The sequence below is a fragment of the Leuciscus leuciscus genome (genome assembly GCF_965113295.1).
Source record: "Leuciscus leuciscus genome assembly, chromosome: 3".
NCBI lineage: Eukaryota > Metazoa > Chordata > Actinopteri > Cypriniformes > Leuciscidae > Leuciscus > Leuciscus leuciscus.
In genome coordinates this window covers 31,326,875-31,342,767 of record NC_138727.1, presented here as the reverse complement: position 1 = coordinate 31,342,767, position 15,893 = coordinate 31,326,875, and the positions used below count along the sequence as shown (strand labels likewise).

Genomic DNA, 15,893 nt, shown 5'->3' with positions numbered 1-15,893 from the left:
ACTGGCTCCCAATTTGGCCGACTTGTGTTCCTGGAGGCCTTCGACTTTAACCCACACTTGTCGTGTTCGTGTTCTTGATGCGCCCACACACATACAGTGTGATCTATGAGAGAGCGAGAATTCAACCCGTCAGCTAATGATCGCTGACTCCTTCAAAGCAAATTCAGCGTAGAAGCGCATCTCAAAGGAGTCGAATCAATCACAGTCCGAATTTAAAGTTCCCACAAAAGACGTTTAGGGAGTCAATGAATCACACACCCTATAAACTTGTTAAATCAATACTTTTACATGAATTTAATACACGCTCTAAAATAAATATTTCCACTTTTTGAAGTATCTTACAATCTTCCAATAAAAATATATAGTCATGTACAAACAATAAAGATGCTTTTTGATAATGTCACTACACATCATGGAATCTGTGTGTATCTGCATACTTTCGAGAATATCAGTAGCTGCCATGTTCACTGTCAGAAAAAAATTAGCAAAAACAGTACCCTTAATTGGTCAGCTTACCTTAGAGTAGTGATATATACCCTTTAAGGGGTAAATGAGGTCCAAAGTTGTCCCTTTAAAGGGGTCCTATTATGTCCTTTTACAAAGTCTTGATTTTGTTTTTGGGGTGTACTAGAATATGCTTTCATGGTTGATTGTTCAAAAAACACATTGTTTTTCACATATTTTACACATGTTACAAATTTCATATTTAGAACGCGTCATTAGTTCCAGTTTCGATGAAGCCTCTCCTTCCGAAATACAAAATGTGCTGTGATTGGTTAGCTGGCCCAGTGTGTTGTGTTCGGGAAATGTCACGCCCCTTACCATAATCGCGAGTTTCATCTGCTCAGGTGTAAATATTAAGGATGGTGTCAATTTCAAGCCAATTCAAGCCTGATTCAGACTTAAGAATGTTAACGAACAAGAGGAACGTCCAGAACGGATTTCGTCTTTGCAACCGCGGATTTCACAGGACGTTTCAGAGTGGTATGTTTTTTGTTGTTTTTTCTGTAATTTTCTTATTCATTTTTAGATACGATGTTATACACCATTTAATCAGGATATTTGTTGGAAAACTATGGTAATGCAAACAGTAATCGATCACAAAACCATGGTTAATTTCCTAAGGGGCAGTGAACAGTCTTACATAAGCAAGAGCTTACAGAAGCTACAGTAAACACTACATCAACACTAAGCGGAGGCAAAGCTTTGCCCTTTGTTAACATCGTAGAAACTACATAAAAGGTATAATTGGAACTGATAAAAAAACACAACTACAAATAATAGGACATAGCTTTGGAAATGGGGTGGACAAAACAGCATCTCTTTGCCATAGTGACAACACTGTCTTCTCTCATGCAGCCCGTCCAGGCCTCGTCCCCTTATTTGCATTTTCTGTGGGCGGATATTATTTAAATGAGTAACATTATGACTTCACAAAGCCCGGAATAAAATGCACTGTAGTCCAAACGAGTTGTTCGCTGTAGTTCTTGGAAAGTGGATTCTTTTAAATAAAATTTCTCCCTTTGGAGTGGACTTTAAGCTTTGTAACCAGGCAGATCTTTTTTATGCTCATACAGCAACATTACAGACTAACTAAAGTTGGAAAAGTGAAATAGCATAATAGGACCAATTAAAGAGGACTGTCCCTGTGACAAGCTATGTTATATCCCAAAAGGTACAATTTGTGCACATTTTTCTGAGAGTGTTTGTGTGTCATATGTTCTGTTGTCTTGTTGTATTCCCAGAGATGTGTTGCTCATTATTACAAGGCTTACGGTGTCCTCTGTTCAGTCAACAGTTCAGTAATTGTCCTAGAACAAACTGTTCGTAGTACAGTCGTTCATCTGTACAGCCTCCTTTTTTCTTTTTCTTTTACACAGCATCAGTTTGCTATGATGTCCAGAACTATGGATGCACATAGATTAGATTAACTCAAATTAAGACACTCCGGTATAAGATATGATACTGCCCTCAATTCGCACTTGTGCGTTGATGGTGCTTAGTCCTCTTGTTGAGGGGATATGGGATTAAATCAAAAGGCTTCCTTTCTGTTAACAGGTGTCCTCGAGGAAGACGTTTCATGAAATGAGCCTCGCGCTGGTGCTGCTGGGTCTGCATGGCTTTCCTGGGTCGGCCCTTGCGTGTAAAGGCCATGTACCAGCCTTTGTACTTAGCGTTCTGCAAAGCCGTGTAGTTATTTTCCAGAACAATCTCAGTGAATATGCAGTCCCTGCCACGGCCCTTCCTCTGGCAACAAAAAGAGACAGACAGCGGAGGACTGAAATGACAAACTCAGAAATCTGCTATTCAAGCCTGAGAAATTTATGAGGCTCAGTTTTGTTCACAGGGCATGATGGGTTTACCTGTGATACGATTAGTGCCGTTCGAGCCCATTTAGATGTCTACATTTTATTAAAATCGTATGATTTCATCGCATTCAGCACTTGGCAGACTCTTTTATCCAAAGTGACTTATAATGCATTCAAGGAACACATTTGATCAGGTTTTTGCTTTTCCTGAGAATCGAACCCATGACCTTGGCATTTCTAGTGTCATGCTCTACTGTTTGAGTTAAAGGACGGTATCTTGTAGATATCGTTGATTTTTTTTTTTTTTTTACATAAACACACTTAATTACAATTACATTTTCATGTCTATGCAAAAAAATGGTTTATGGTTGGGGCACTTAAGGGGTTAAACTCACCCGTCCAATAAGCTTGCCTCTCTTGTTCATGCAAATGTAGTATCCTGTTTTTGCTCCTCTGATTCGAACCCGGCTTCCAAACGTGTCGGTTTCCACAATAAGTTTAGCTGGAAATGTGACAAAGTTTGTTACTTTTACACATCACTTTCAGGTGATATAATGAGTGATGCTTCTGATTGTGTACTGGATAGTTTATGATTTGCATTGTTGTAATGTTGTCTGGGTTGGAATAAAGTGTGAACAAAACTGCTAATATTGAGTCTAGATGTGTGTGTTAGGCCAAGACTACAAAGAGTAAAAGTAAGAGTAACAAAGAGAGGTATAAACCAATGACGCTGACCTCACTTCTCTTCATAAACTGACTCATACTTTGAGTTGTAAAGCTATGAAAATTCCTCGTAAAATGACCCTCCAAAAAAGTGGGCAAAGTGGATGGACTGCACGAGTGGAAAGATGGCTAGACACACAGAAATACTTTGGTGACAGGAATTCATTCCCAGCGGACGGGATTCTAACCACTGTTTTGTTTGGAGAAGAAGTGCCGTAGCTCACTTAAAACAGGTGCCTTACTGTATAGCTTTAAAATTACATTGAGTTCAAGTAAAAACAAGATTGACTTTTCATTGCCTATTTGCAACATCAAGGCATACTATGAATCATTTATTTAGCAGAATAAAAATACGCATGTAATTTTGGTGCCAATAATTTTTGACAAGTGATTGAAACTTTAGATCATCATCTTGCTTCACACATAATACAGGAACATTTGCAATAAACATTTGTTTTGGAAGACATGAAAGATGAAAAATAATGATGTTAGAAAATTGCATGTCATATTTCTATCCTACAACTTTTATATATAACTATTCAGGAAATGTTAAGACGGCAGAGGTAAGATGAGTACTGATGTGTTTTCCAGAAACGAAACGGGTTTCTCTTGAGATTCCCAAACTCAAAAATATAGAATCCATTTCAAACTAGGCAGGTTACTTTTTGGCAATGGCATTTACTGGACATTCTTGAAAGTAACCTGAGGTGATATCCTCAACTGACTGTTCTGTCCTATTGTTTAAAGCTGACAAAGTAAAATAATGCATAAAAGTGCATCTGCAAAGATTGTGACTTGCCATGAATATCTCCATCCTCGCCGTTGGCATTGACCCTCTTATTGCCCAGGACTTGTACATGTTTTCCACTGGTCCGGCTATAGAGCTGATAAGTCCTTGTTAATCTCCGACTCATCCTGTCCGATAGACGACTCTGCTCCGTTACGTGGTGCTTAAAATTGGGTACGGAGATGGACTGCATCGTCATCTATAAAAATGTGACAGAAGAACATGCAGATTCATGGTGTAAATAGAAGACTGAAGAACTACATTACGATTATTGATTCATTGTGTATATTAGAACAATGATATAGACATTATGGACTGCACTCTTAAGTACAATAAATTGTTTCTCATCAGATTAAAATAATGATTCCATATGTGCCTGGTCTTATGAAGTGGAGGACACACGATGGTTGGCATTCTCAGGGCAAGTGCGCTGTCCACACTCTAGATGACATGCCAATGAGGGTTCGTTTCAACCAACACTGATCTTTCACCCCTGTCTCCCGGGTCTTTTCCCATAATGATTTTCTTTTGTAAGTCAGCCATGTGCCTTGCCCACATGTTAGAGCCATTACCTTTAAAGTGAGGGGTTTACGCCTTTTCAAGATGTTTGACAATTTGCCAATGACTCTATTAATAATGAGTTGTTTTCACGATTATAACACATTAACTACACACATATAACATCACAGGATTAATGTGCGTAAAAAACGTATCGTTTTCAGCTGATGTTTTACCGGAAAATATTTGTAGGGGAGACGGAGTAGTGTTGTAACATTTTGGTATCAATGTCTGTGACTGTTTTGTTTCGCATTGCGTGACTAAAACTTTGGCACATTATTCCCATTTACCTACAAATTAATAACATTTATAATTCTATGAATTATTTATAATCCATAAAAATGAATGTCAGGCACAAAAATGTTTGCTGTTGCAACCTAAATCTACAACAGGATGGGGTGTAACACTAATAGAAAATAATTTAAAGGTTTATATTTTGTGCATGAATTTATTGTGGTATCCAAACAATCTTGTTCAAAATATATAGTATTGCCCATGCATGATCACCCCACCCAATGTATGTGAAAATATTAAACATAAAATAAACATAATTGAAAACAGCACATCAAATTTGAAACAAATTTTGAAATATATGCTTACAACTCTAAAAATTAAGAGTGTGTTTGTCAACTCTAAGAGTTGTCACACCTGTCTTTGTGGGTCCAATATAAAACACTGGAAAGTCATGTTACAACCCTCCCAGTGATATTTCTATTTTAACATGTAGGTAAATGTAAAAAGTTGATGTGGATGTTATATATCAAAGTAAACAAAACAGCATGCTCATTCACTTGAAACTGTCCTTTAACATCTACTAACACCTAAAGTTATAAACCAGATCCTAAACATTTTACTTTTACTTTATTTTAGATTTTTTTACAGAGACAACTACAACTACAGGTGATTTCACCCATGTAGCTCATTTTGGTTAAACCGATGTTACAATATTAAAGTTTCTTATAAGTTTATATATAATAGGATACTATTAGTTTGAGATGCTTGTTCTACATAATGCAGAAAACTTACCTGAGTGTAAAAACACAGAGTCATGAATTGAAGGAATCTGAAATACAAAAATTGTGGATTATTATCATTATGTTTTTAAATCTAAAAATAACAGTTTAGCAATGAAACGTCCATATTAAGCATACTTACAGGTAACGTAACCTCGATGATTTCAGCCTCATTGTGAGATTTCCAAACCCTGTCTGATTATTATCCCAAACGATAAGTTCTTCATTAATTCCTCTGTGCGTGTATTTTATTGTGTGAAGATGCTCGGTCCATCGGACTTTCAGCAAAAATGACAGTAAATAAACTGAGTGACAGGACAAAATATAGCCTTCTGGTATCGATAAAATGTGTGATTTATTTATCCACTGAGTCCATGTTAAACGAATCCGTCAAGCAATTTGTATTCCAGAAAGTTCAAGCACCTTACAGGCGACTGTTCTCACAAACATAATTCATGGTCGATGTCCAATTTCAGCGAATATACGAAAAATAAAACATTCTTCATTGAAAGTCACCGACAAGATCCGGCAGCGTGCGCGCGCCCATGCTGAGACTATGTTTCCACACGGTATCTCCAATTCTGATGTATTGCTAGCCTAAATGTCACTGGAAGAGACTGAAGTCACATTTGGGTTGATAAACTGTTTGTTTCTCTGACGAGAGGCTGAGAGCAGAAGCCTCACTGTGTCGGTCTCCACTTTCAAACTCCCAATGTCAAACCCACTCTTCACGTGCGTTACCTTTACTGAAGCGCCATCCCACTCCTCAACATTGCAACTCCTTCAAAGACATTCGTTAACCTGAATCATTACAAGAAAAGTTTAGGCTATCCAGTTAAAGATGCACTCCCAAAACCTGAATCGAATTTAAGTCACAATTTCATGAACAATGAAAAATGTTTATTATTGGCTATAGCAAATAAAGACTTATTGTTTGAAAAGGTAATGATGCTTTTTAGATAAGAATTAGATTAAGAAAAAACATGGTTATAGTAGGCTAATTAGCATGGGCTAATACAAAGAACGCAATTTAACCTGGCTCTTAAATTTGTGATAAAAATGTAATTTGTCTAAAACGAGTTTATGTATTTTAAACAAGAGTTTGTGTCAAAGCTCCATAAAAGAAGTCGTATACAAAACATATCATAATCACAACAATTTAGCCTACATACTTTGTAATTTTTTAGTTATCTATTAGCACTATCTTATTAGGCTACGTTTGTTCTGTCTCATACACATCATGAAATCAAAGTCCGAGTCCCATTTGGAATAACAGATGTATTTAAAATATATAGTTTACATTTACATTTACATTTACATTTTACATTTAGTCATTTAGCAGACGCCCTTATCCAAAGCGACTTACAAATTAGGACTAAGTTCAGCGAGTCATCATAAAGAGGCAAAAGCAACAACAACGCAGGAAGTGCTCAAAATACGAAGTTCAGGTATTATTCAGAGTAGCATAAGCCTGATAAGTGATGTTTCAAAGGGAAAGTTTTTTTTTTTTTTTTTTTTTTTTTTTTTTCTATATAGTTCTAAAAGTATAACATTAAATGAAAAAAGTAACTTTTTCGACCAGAAATAGGCTATTGCTTAAGAGTAATACATTTTTTTTTACATAAATTGTAATTAGTTTTCATTTACAATAGGCAAAAATAAAACATAGCCTATACTTTTACTTTTTTTTTTTTTTTTTTTTGAAAAGTCATGACATTTGTATTGAACTATCCAATGAGTAACATGCTTGCTTAGTTGGGAAAAAGAGTGATTAAAAGGGTTAACAGCACCTACACGAAATATAATAACTTGAAAACCCACATTGTTACATCACCTCTTCATCATTAAAAATATGCACTTTTTTTCAATAGTTAATGTTACGTGCATATTAACATTACCTGCAAAATCATGACAGACTTAATTCTCATTATATATTGTACATATATATATATATATATATTTTAAAAAAAAATGTATCCTTGTCGTTAATACACCTCCCAACCAGACAAACCAAAGAAATATATAACCTATCCCCTAATAGTTTTTTTTTTTTTTTTTTTTGAGGGGAAAAATTCTCCCACAAGGAAAAGGGAAAAATTGCAAAGATTCTGGTATGCACATAACATATACAGCTACATTAGTCTATACCCTGGCTGCCTGTAATACTTTACTTCATGTGCCTTTGTGGTGACCCCAGTTTTCTTTTTTCACTCACACACACTACATGTGTAAGTAATATACGCTCCATGAGAGTACTGGACTTCAGATGTTTATAACATCTAATGGCTAGACATGTGCTGTCAGTACTACAGCTTAGTTAACTTTGATACAGTAGATCCACCAAAAAACAAAGCATTTAACAGTTCAGATATTTCAGGGAGGAATTGAAGTCTTAGTCTGCAGCCTATATTTGTTATAATGTAATACTTCAAGTTAATATCATGCTTCCATCAGCATACACTAAATGTCTTAATGCAATGCTGCGTCACAAAGCTGTAATGGCCCTGGATCATTGGACTAGAAACCACTGGCATATCTCAATTGCATATTGAGATGTCTTTATCTGCTAAAGTGGGCTTTTTCCCTTTAAATAAAGGTTTTACTCTTGCCTTTAATACACTCATATCCTGCAATGACCATAACACAGATCACTGCAAGTTCCACCAATCTCAGACTGAGACTATAATTCCCATGCATGACTCAAACCCCCAAAAAGAAGGATTTTCACACCTTTGAGCACTCATAGGAGCGACAAAACAGCTGCTAAGCAGCATAGAAAATGTCATTATCGGTATTGGTTTAATTCTGTCCCATAAATTACTCATATCAGCCTATGTGCTGGCTTAGAGGGTGAGAATGTACCTGATTGATTAGTTCCAGAGGGAGACGGCCACAAGTGATTTTGCCACATGGAATGATTCAGTGCACTAGTTAGTCAGGTCCTTTCTCAGATATTACTCTGGATTTGTGTGTTTAAAACTTTTGTTCATGTCCTATCTTGGATTTTAATGTGTTTTTTGCAATCATATAAGTTAAGGTAAAGAGTAGCCTGAAAGTCTTTTGATTGAAATCATGTTTAGAATATGCTTATTTATGAGACTTTTACATTAGTTAATAATGAACTTTCAATGGACAATACTTAAACAGCATTTATTCATCTTAATAATTCCAACATTTACTAATACATTTTTAAAATCAAAAGTTGTGTCTGTAAAAGGAATATTAATCTGTCATTGTTTTACTCACCCTCCTTTTCTTCGAGGCTTACGTTCAGCTTTGTAACACAAAATATTTCTAATATTCATCTTTTTTTGTGCATTCATCAACTGAGTTGGCTTAGTCCAAGTCTTATGAAGGGACATGATCACTTTATATGATGAACACATTTAATTTAGGCTTCTATTCATATAAACATTGATCAAACGAAAAACAGTAGTGCATATCAGATATCATCCAAGAACAAACTGTGTGAAGTGTTAAATAATTTATTGATCATAACAACCTTATTGATAATATAGCATAAATGTGGGTTCTTAGCTGTTTTATAACTATTATTATCCTTATCATGTGCAAAATGATTTTGACAAGACATATCAGATATAATCACAGCTTCCACTTCCTTCACCTTAAACACATTAAAGCCTGTATATGAAGAGTTCAGATGCAAAAGCCTCTAAATGCTATCTGAAATTTTCTTCTAGAATGATCATTTTTATCAAGCTCGTATATTTAAGTTCAATAATTTCACTTAAATGGCAATGCAGATGACCTATTAATTGTCATTTAAGTGAAATTACTTAACTTAAATATACAAGCTTGATAAAAATGATCATTCTAGAAGAAAATTTCAGATGGCATTTAGAGGCTTTTGCATCTGAACTCTTCATATATTGTTTTTTAACAAAACAATTTTGTCTTTCACCCTCAAACCGCCTCATAAAACCTTAGCACCCCAAACTAAATTTATTCTACTAGATTCACTGACTTGACTCATCATTATGGACCTGATAGTACTTTTAAAATACTCTCCACCTGATCATTCTCCGTCTGCAACAGATCAAATGATCAATCAAATGATCATTAAGTTTGTTCACGCCATGATCCAAGTAACTATTCACCTGCCTTGTGCTGATCCTGCTGTTGGTTCAATAAACGTATCATTGCAGCAGTATTCCTGTTCTCTCTCATCCCTGTGTCTGTGCTGAACCATAACAATATGCAGTGTATTCACAATTGGTATAACATTCTCTGTTTTTCTTGGCTTTTGAGACCTTGATTCAGTATGTTCATTTTCCTGATAATGTTCACTGCACATAAAAGCGTAACTCATTCAAAATTGTAAATTCCATAATTTGTATATATAACAGAACATTGTCTCCTTTATTTGACCCTGTCTTTTTCTCAGCTTTTAAACACCCTCTACACCCTCTGTTCAGGGTGAGGAGCTTGTTTTCTTTCTTGTTCTCCCTCACTCTATCTCTCTGTGGTCAAACAGCCAAAATAATTCAGCGTGGTTAACCAAGAGTCATGCTTTTGTCAAGTTTGTGGGAACCCAAGAGTACATTTTAATATCACAGCCATGTTTTAATTCAAACTTAACCAGGTCTGGTCCAGGTCTGCCATCTGCCATCTGGTCATTGAGTGGTTGATGCTCTTCCAAACATTGTCCCTGTCCTTCTAAATAGCAGCAGGAAAATAAAATAGAGAGACAGAGTGAAACAAGAACCCTGGCACAAGGATCTCTGGTTATTCTTAGAGGAAGAGGGGAATGAGTAAATGTCTGAAGCAGCTAATATGAGACCACTCCATTAAGTAAAGTATTATTCACTCCACCTGATGCCAAGAATAAAAATACGCACCACTAAAGAGAGGGAGTGGTGGAAAGGTAGACACCATGGAGGAAAATAAAACGGAATGTGCCTTGAATATGGAAACAAAGTTGGAAGTAGATCACAGGTGTCATCCAGTAACACTAATCACAATATGCTTTCGGATGATACATGCTGTCAGAGACTGCAAATCCAGCCGTGATTGTACTGTAACTGCCTGGATAGCAGACATGTGTTAATGCTTTTAGCACAAGCTAATCTAAGGGAACTGTCTTTAAAAATGTTCAGTGAAAGTGAAAAAGGGGGTTCAAACTTGTGTTTGGTAGCTTATTGGTTACAAAGGTTATAGTAGCAGTTATCGACATTCCATAATTGCAACTAGACTGTGAGTAGGCCTATACATTTCATTTCTATTTCTTAATTTTCTTTTTAAGGGCAGTGCAGATTAGGGATCTCGGTAACACTTTGCAATGAGGTTCAATTCGTTAAAGTGTCCATGAAATCAAAACTGATTTGTTTTTGTATATTTTTTTTTAAACATGAATGTGCCCTCATAATATTTAATCCAAAGTTTATCTCCCCCTTGTAATATTGCTTGCTCAGCAACCTGCTCAGATCACAGCAATTAGACAACAATCCAATCAATAGTTCACCAAAAATGAAAATTATCCCATACTTTACTCACCCTCAAGCCATTTGTGTATATAACTTTCTTCAATCGGAGTTATATTAAAAAATATCCTGGCTCTTCCAAGCTTTTATAATGGGAGTGAATAGAGCCTGAGTTTTTGAAGCGATATCGAATATGGAGATAAACATTTGGCAATATTGTTTTATTTACAGTCATGCCAATAAAGCAAATTTCTGAACTGAATTGATAAAGGTTATAATTAATGATTTTTAAGGAGTAGCCTATTGCAGCACACCGTAAGTGTATATTAGCACCCTTTGTTGTTTGCTTTTGGCTTCTGATAGTGTTTGGTACTGGAAATGTAAATATGTTAGCATATCTGTTATCTATCTATAAGGGGATAGAGAACGATTCATACAGTGTTAATATGCTTTCCATTCGGACGAACGAAGTCTGGCTCCGGTCTAGAGACACAATAGCACAGAGCAAATCATATGCACGAGTCGGCGCAGACCACAAAACGGACTCATTTGAATTCTGCACAGAATGCCATATTTTAAAGCGATATGGAGGAGACTAGGAAACTGTGGCTTTACAGAGCTCAACGGCTCTGGCCGAGCTGTGAAATAAATGAAACGCGATTGGCTATTTTCAAAAAGGGGAGGAGCTGCTCGATATGTCCCGCCCTGTCTTCCTGTTTCAGTCGAAATTACTTCAACACATTGAATAAGGCCTTTTAACAAGCAGATTACGGCTCTGTGAAAAAAACTCAATCCTGATTGGTTAGTCGCACCACCCACCAGTCACTGTCGTCCATGGCAATGTATACCACATTGCTCTGGGTAACTGAAACCTGCGTTACTTTTATATTTCTCATATCTCTTGTTTTATACAAATGCAATAGGCATGATTTTGCGTATCATTTAAATATTCTATTGAAAATTACATCGCTTTAGTTGGCTATTAATATTAGGCATACAGTGACAGCATTGGTCTTGTTGCAAGGCTAAAAGTTTCGTACTGTACAATATATATATATATTAATGGAAGCTTTAAAACAGGCAATATTCAGGAATTACAGTAATTATCATTCATTTTATTTGATGATTGGCTGTGTGATAAACTAGATAATGTACAGTCAGTGACATCATCATCTTAATATATGCTTACTTAATTGTTCATTGTTAGTTCATGATAAACACCTAATGCATTAATGTTAACAAACTGAATCTTATTGGAAAGTGTTGCCTGCCAGCATCTCAAGTAAGGCCAAGGTAGCGGATAGTTCAGGTTGAGAATGCTCCTGGTCTCTGCTTTTACTCTGCTCTCTCCGCCAAGGGGTTTTTCCATTGACATGGGTGCTCCATTCCACTGAATGAGATCTGATTTACTGTCTTGTAAACACATAGGAAGTAGCATTGAGAACGGTTTAACAAAGTCAATAAAAGCAGATATCATTCCTGGTATAGGGCGTGCATGTGGTCTCCCTCATGCACGCACTTACACTCACACACTAAAGCAAACACACACTTTTGTGCCTTTTGCTCCCCCTTTCTTCTGTTTTTCTGTTCTGGGCTGGAGAAAAGCGATTGCTTTTGCAGGCCTACCTGCAAGTTTGCTTTGAGTCTTTCTCTTTTTCATCTGGGTGCAGAAAAGTGGCCCCTGGTGTCCAAACAGCTGTGTAGACCTGGGAGGGAAAGAGGCTTGAAAAAGGGACGAGAAGAAAGAGAGAAAATTCAGTGGACCTCAGAGACTCTCCTTTTCTGCCTCTTTCCCGTTCTTTAACTCTCTCTCTCTTTCTAGCTCTCTCCTCTCCATTTCTCTCTTCACATCCCCCCTTTTCTCTCCCTCTCTGTCTTATTTCACTTGTCCTCTCTCTTTGACTTTCTGCTCTTCATCTCCTCCCATCTGTGCTTTTCCAGCCTCTTTCATTCTCCCTTTCTCTCTCTGGTCCTAAAACAGCTTTAGGCCTCTGAAAGATGAGATAGAAATTATTTTTTAAATCCTAAACATTTTTGTCCCAGGTGCATCATCGATCAGACCCTCTAGTGCGATTATGTTTCCGAGTTTTGAACTTCTTCGAAAACCCCTCCCGAAAGAGCTTTCTACAGTATGGTGGTGGAAATCCCATTTGCTCAAAACCTGCAAGATATGTAAATATATGGTCTGAATATAAATGTACAAGGTCCTGGGCTTACTAAACTGTCGTCTGTCCAAAGTTAAGGGGAGAGATGGCTGAAATCTTCCTAGGAGCTATATGGGAGTGTTACCTCCCACAACGGAATTCACTCTGGAGAGGGTCACTGCTACCCTGTCACTACCTGCTATATCATCTTTCATCCAAAAAAAAAAAAAAGATGGAAAGCCAAAGATGAAATGGCTCGCTTTTGACCCTAATACTTGGACTTTTAAACTTTTTTGGGGGCAGAATTCTTGTTGAGAGACATATGGTGATTGATAGGAAACTTAAATCAGAGCTCTACTGATCTCTGTAGGCTTGCGTTCCAATGGACCAGAAACTCTCAGATAAAGCTGAATATTAATTAAACTTAAGACTAAAAGAGTAGAAGATCACTGCAGCACATTTACAATGAAACATTCCCAAACCCTGAACGTTTGCTGGAGAATTTAAGGTACCTCATCATTAGATCACTTTTCAGACTTCAACTGCTCAAATTTTGAGAAATCAGAAAAGGTTTATAACCCATCTGTTTTTATTTTGTCAAGATTTTATTTTGTTAGACATTCATTGCAGACTTTATATCTCAAATGTCAATTCCAAATTTGAAACACAGATCAGAGAAGCTGCAAAATAGGCATTCTGACTCACCTGCTTCTCCAGAAAAGTTGCAACACGTTTCCAGAGACTACAGAAAAAAAGAGCTAGAGAGGGAGAAAGAGCATATATATATATGTTTTTGGCTGTGGATTCGGGTAATGTTGGAGCTCATCCGCGCATCTCTTATATATACTTACAAACACACACACACACACACACACACACACACACACACACACACACACACACACACACACACACACACACACAGAGATATATATATATATTTATATGTGTGTGTGTGTGTGTGTGTGTGTGTGTGTGTGTGTGTGTGTGTGTGTGTGTGTGTGTGTGTGTGTGTGTGTGTGTGTGTGTGTGTGTGTGTGTGTGTGTGTGTGTGTGTGTGTGTGTGTGTGTGTGTACTCACATGCAAAACAAAGCGAGAAAACAGAAATGGATTCGGCTGGCCAGCGTTTCAGAGGGAACTCATCGCGGAGAGGATGAGAGGAGAAAAAAGGGCAGTGTTGAGAGCGGTAATGTTTGTTTAGTCCCCATCAAAGCCAGGCCTGATTACTTTACCATGCTGAGGTTTAGCCTGCTGCAGCATCTCTCTCTTCAACCTTAACATCACCCTCACTACCTCAGCTTTACTGTCCTCAGATCCATCGTTTGCTTCCTTAAAACAAGATTTTTCAACATGGGGTCTAGAGACCCCATTTCTCAAACAAACAAATAAACAAATAAATATATGTAAGTAAATAAATAAGCAATGAAAGCATGTAACAATAATAATAATAATAATAATAAACAATACATTTATTTAATAATACATTTTAGAATTTGTTTAGGTTTTAGGTTTAGCGGAGGTGTGGTGTAGGTAGATGGCAAGATGAAGAAGATAGATGCAAAAGACATAACCAAAGGATTAACCACAACCAAACTCTGAAATGTTAACGAGAACCGAAAAATGAGAACTGAAACACAGGCCTATAAATACTAGGAGCATGTATGTATGTATGAATCTACAGTATGTGTGTACAGTATGTATGTATGTACAATATGTATGTATGTATGATTGTATGTACAATATGTATGTAGGCCTATGTATGTATTTCCCTTTCGAGGGAACTCGCGATGCGTCGATGATGCTTTGGGAACGCCCCTGCGTGATTGCGTCTGAAGGACATGTGTCAACTAGTCAAGGCACTACACGGGCGGGTGACGTCATGACCAGGAAATGATAAAAGCATATCCTCAGCAAGCGCTCTGTGTCAAAATGTCTGTTATATTTATTGTTGTCTGTATGTCTGCAGCACGGAAGCTCTTAATGTGGGGATCGCAAATGGATTTCACGGCGGGGTTTGAGACGGGCCCCGCCCTTTCTCAACCTTTACCCTTGAGATCCAGTGCTCTCTCTCCGGAGTTGGAAGCCCGCCCCACGGTTCCTTCTGCTACGGAAGAGGCACCGGTGCTTCAGCTGTTTAGTTCCGAGGAACTAAATGTGCTAGGCGTCGAAATGGGGGAAGAAGAAACGTCAGCTTCTTCCCCAGCGTATGAGGAGCATGTGGAGGTATTGTCTTGTGCTGTGTCAAAGTTAAATGTTGAATGGCCAGCCAAGAAACAAGGCGCTCGTCCCAAAAGCCTATTAGACGAGCGCTTTCTATCATCTAGTTCAGTACCTCCACCGAGGGGACTTCCATTTTTCCACGACCTACATAAAGAGCTATCAAGGTCGTGGAATAAACCATATTCTTCTAGAGTTTTTAGCCCTCATGTTCATGTTTATTCAGATATAAGGGGGCTAAAGGAATATGGTTATGGGGCGATGCCGAAAGTAGAACAACCACTTGCCAGTTATCTTTCACCAGCATCGGCATCGGCCCTGAAGTCCCCAATGCTGCCCACTAAGCCATTAAAAACATCATCTATGTTAGTGGGTAAAGCATATACGGCAGCAGGTCAGGCTGTGGCATGCCTTCACACTATGGCTATATTACAGGCATACCAGGCTGATCTGCTGAGGGACCTGGACACTAGCGAGGGGGCGGGGCCTGACGTGGTTCCAGAACTGCGTTGGGCCACCGATCTGTCTCTCCGAACCACTAAAGAGACCGCCCGTGGGCAGTCAATGGCAGCTAATGTGGCTTCGGAGAGACACCTGTGGTTAAATTTATCTGATATTAAAGACAAATATTTTTTGTTGGATGCCCTGCTATCACCTGGCCTCTTCGGTGAAGCAGTTAACACCGCAGTAGAGCGGTTTC

The 15,893-nt window shown here is 37.7% G+C and overlaps 1 protein-coding gene across 1 annotated transcript; it reads right to left on the bottom strand.

Annotated features, from left to right (window-relative positions):
- Nucleotides 1-310: 310 nt before the first annotated feature.
- fgf8b (fibroblast growth factor 8b) lies at nt 311-6,077 on the bottom strand. The gene is made up of 5 exons (XM_082164067.1): nt 5,533-6,077; nt 5,404-5,440; nt 3,832-4,018; nt 2,705-2,811; nt 311-2,247 (listed from the first exon to the last, which is right to left on the bottom strand). Exons 1-5 carry the CDS (start codon nt 5,562-5,564, stop codon nt 1,972-1,974), a joined length of 639 nt encoding a protein of 212 aa, XP_082020193.1. The 5' UTR covers nt 5,565-6,077; the 3' UTR covers nt 311-1,971.
- Nucleotides 6,078-15,893: the final 9,816 nt, after the last annotated feature.

Excerpts from the sequence above, each read along its gene's own strand:
- fgf8b (XM_082164067.1), bottom strand. The coding sequence starts at position 5,564 with ATGAGGCTGAAATCATCGAGGTTACGTTACCT. Across the intron at positions 5,441-5,532 it reads TCATCGAGGTTACGTTACCT|ATTCCTTCAATTCATGACTC; the intron begins GTAAGTATGCTT and ends TTTGTATTTCAG. Across the intron at positions 2,248-2,704 it reads GAGGCAAGCTTATTGGACGG|AGGAAGGGCCGTGGCAGGGA; the intron begins GTGAGTTTAACC and ends TTTTGTTGCCAG.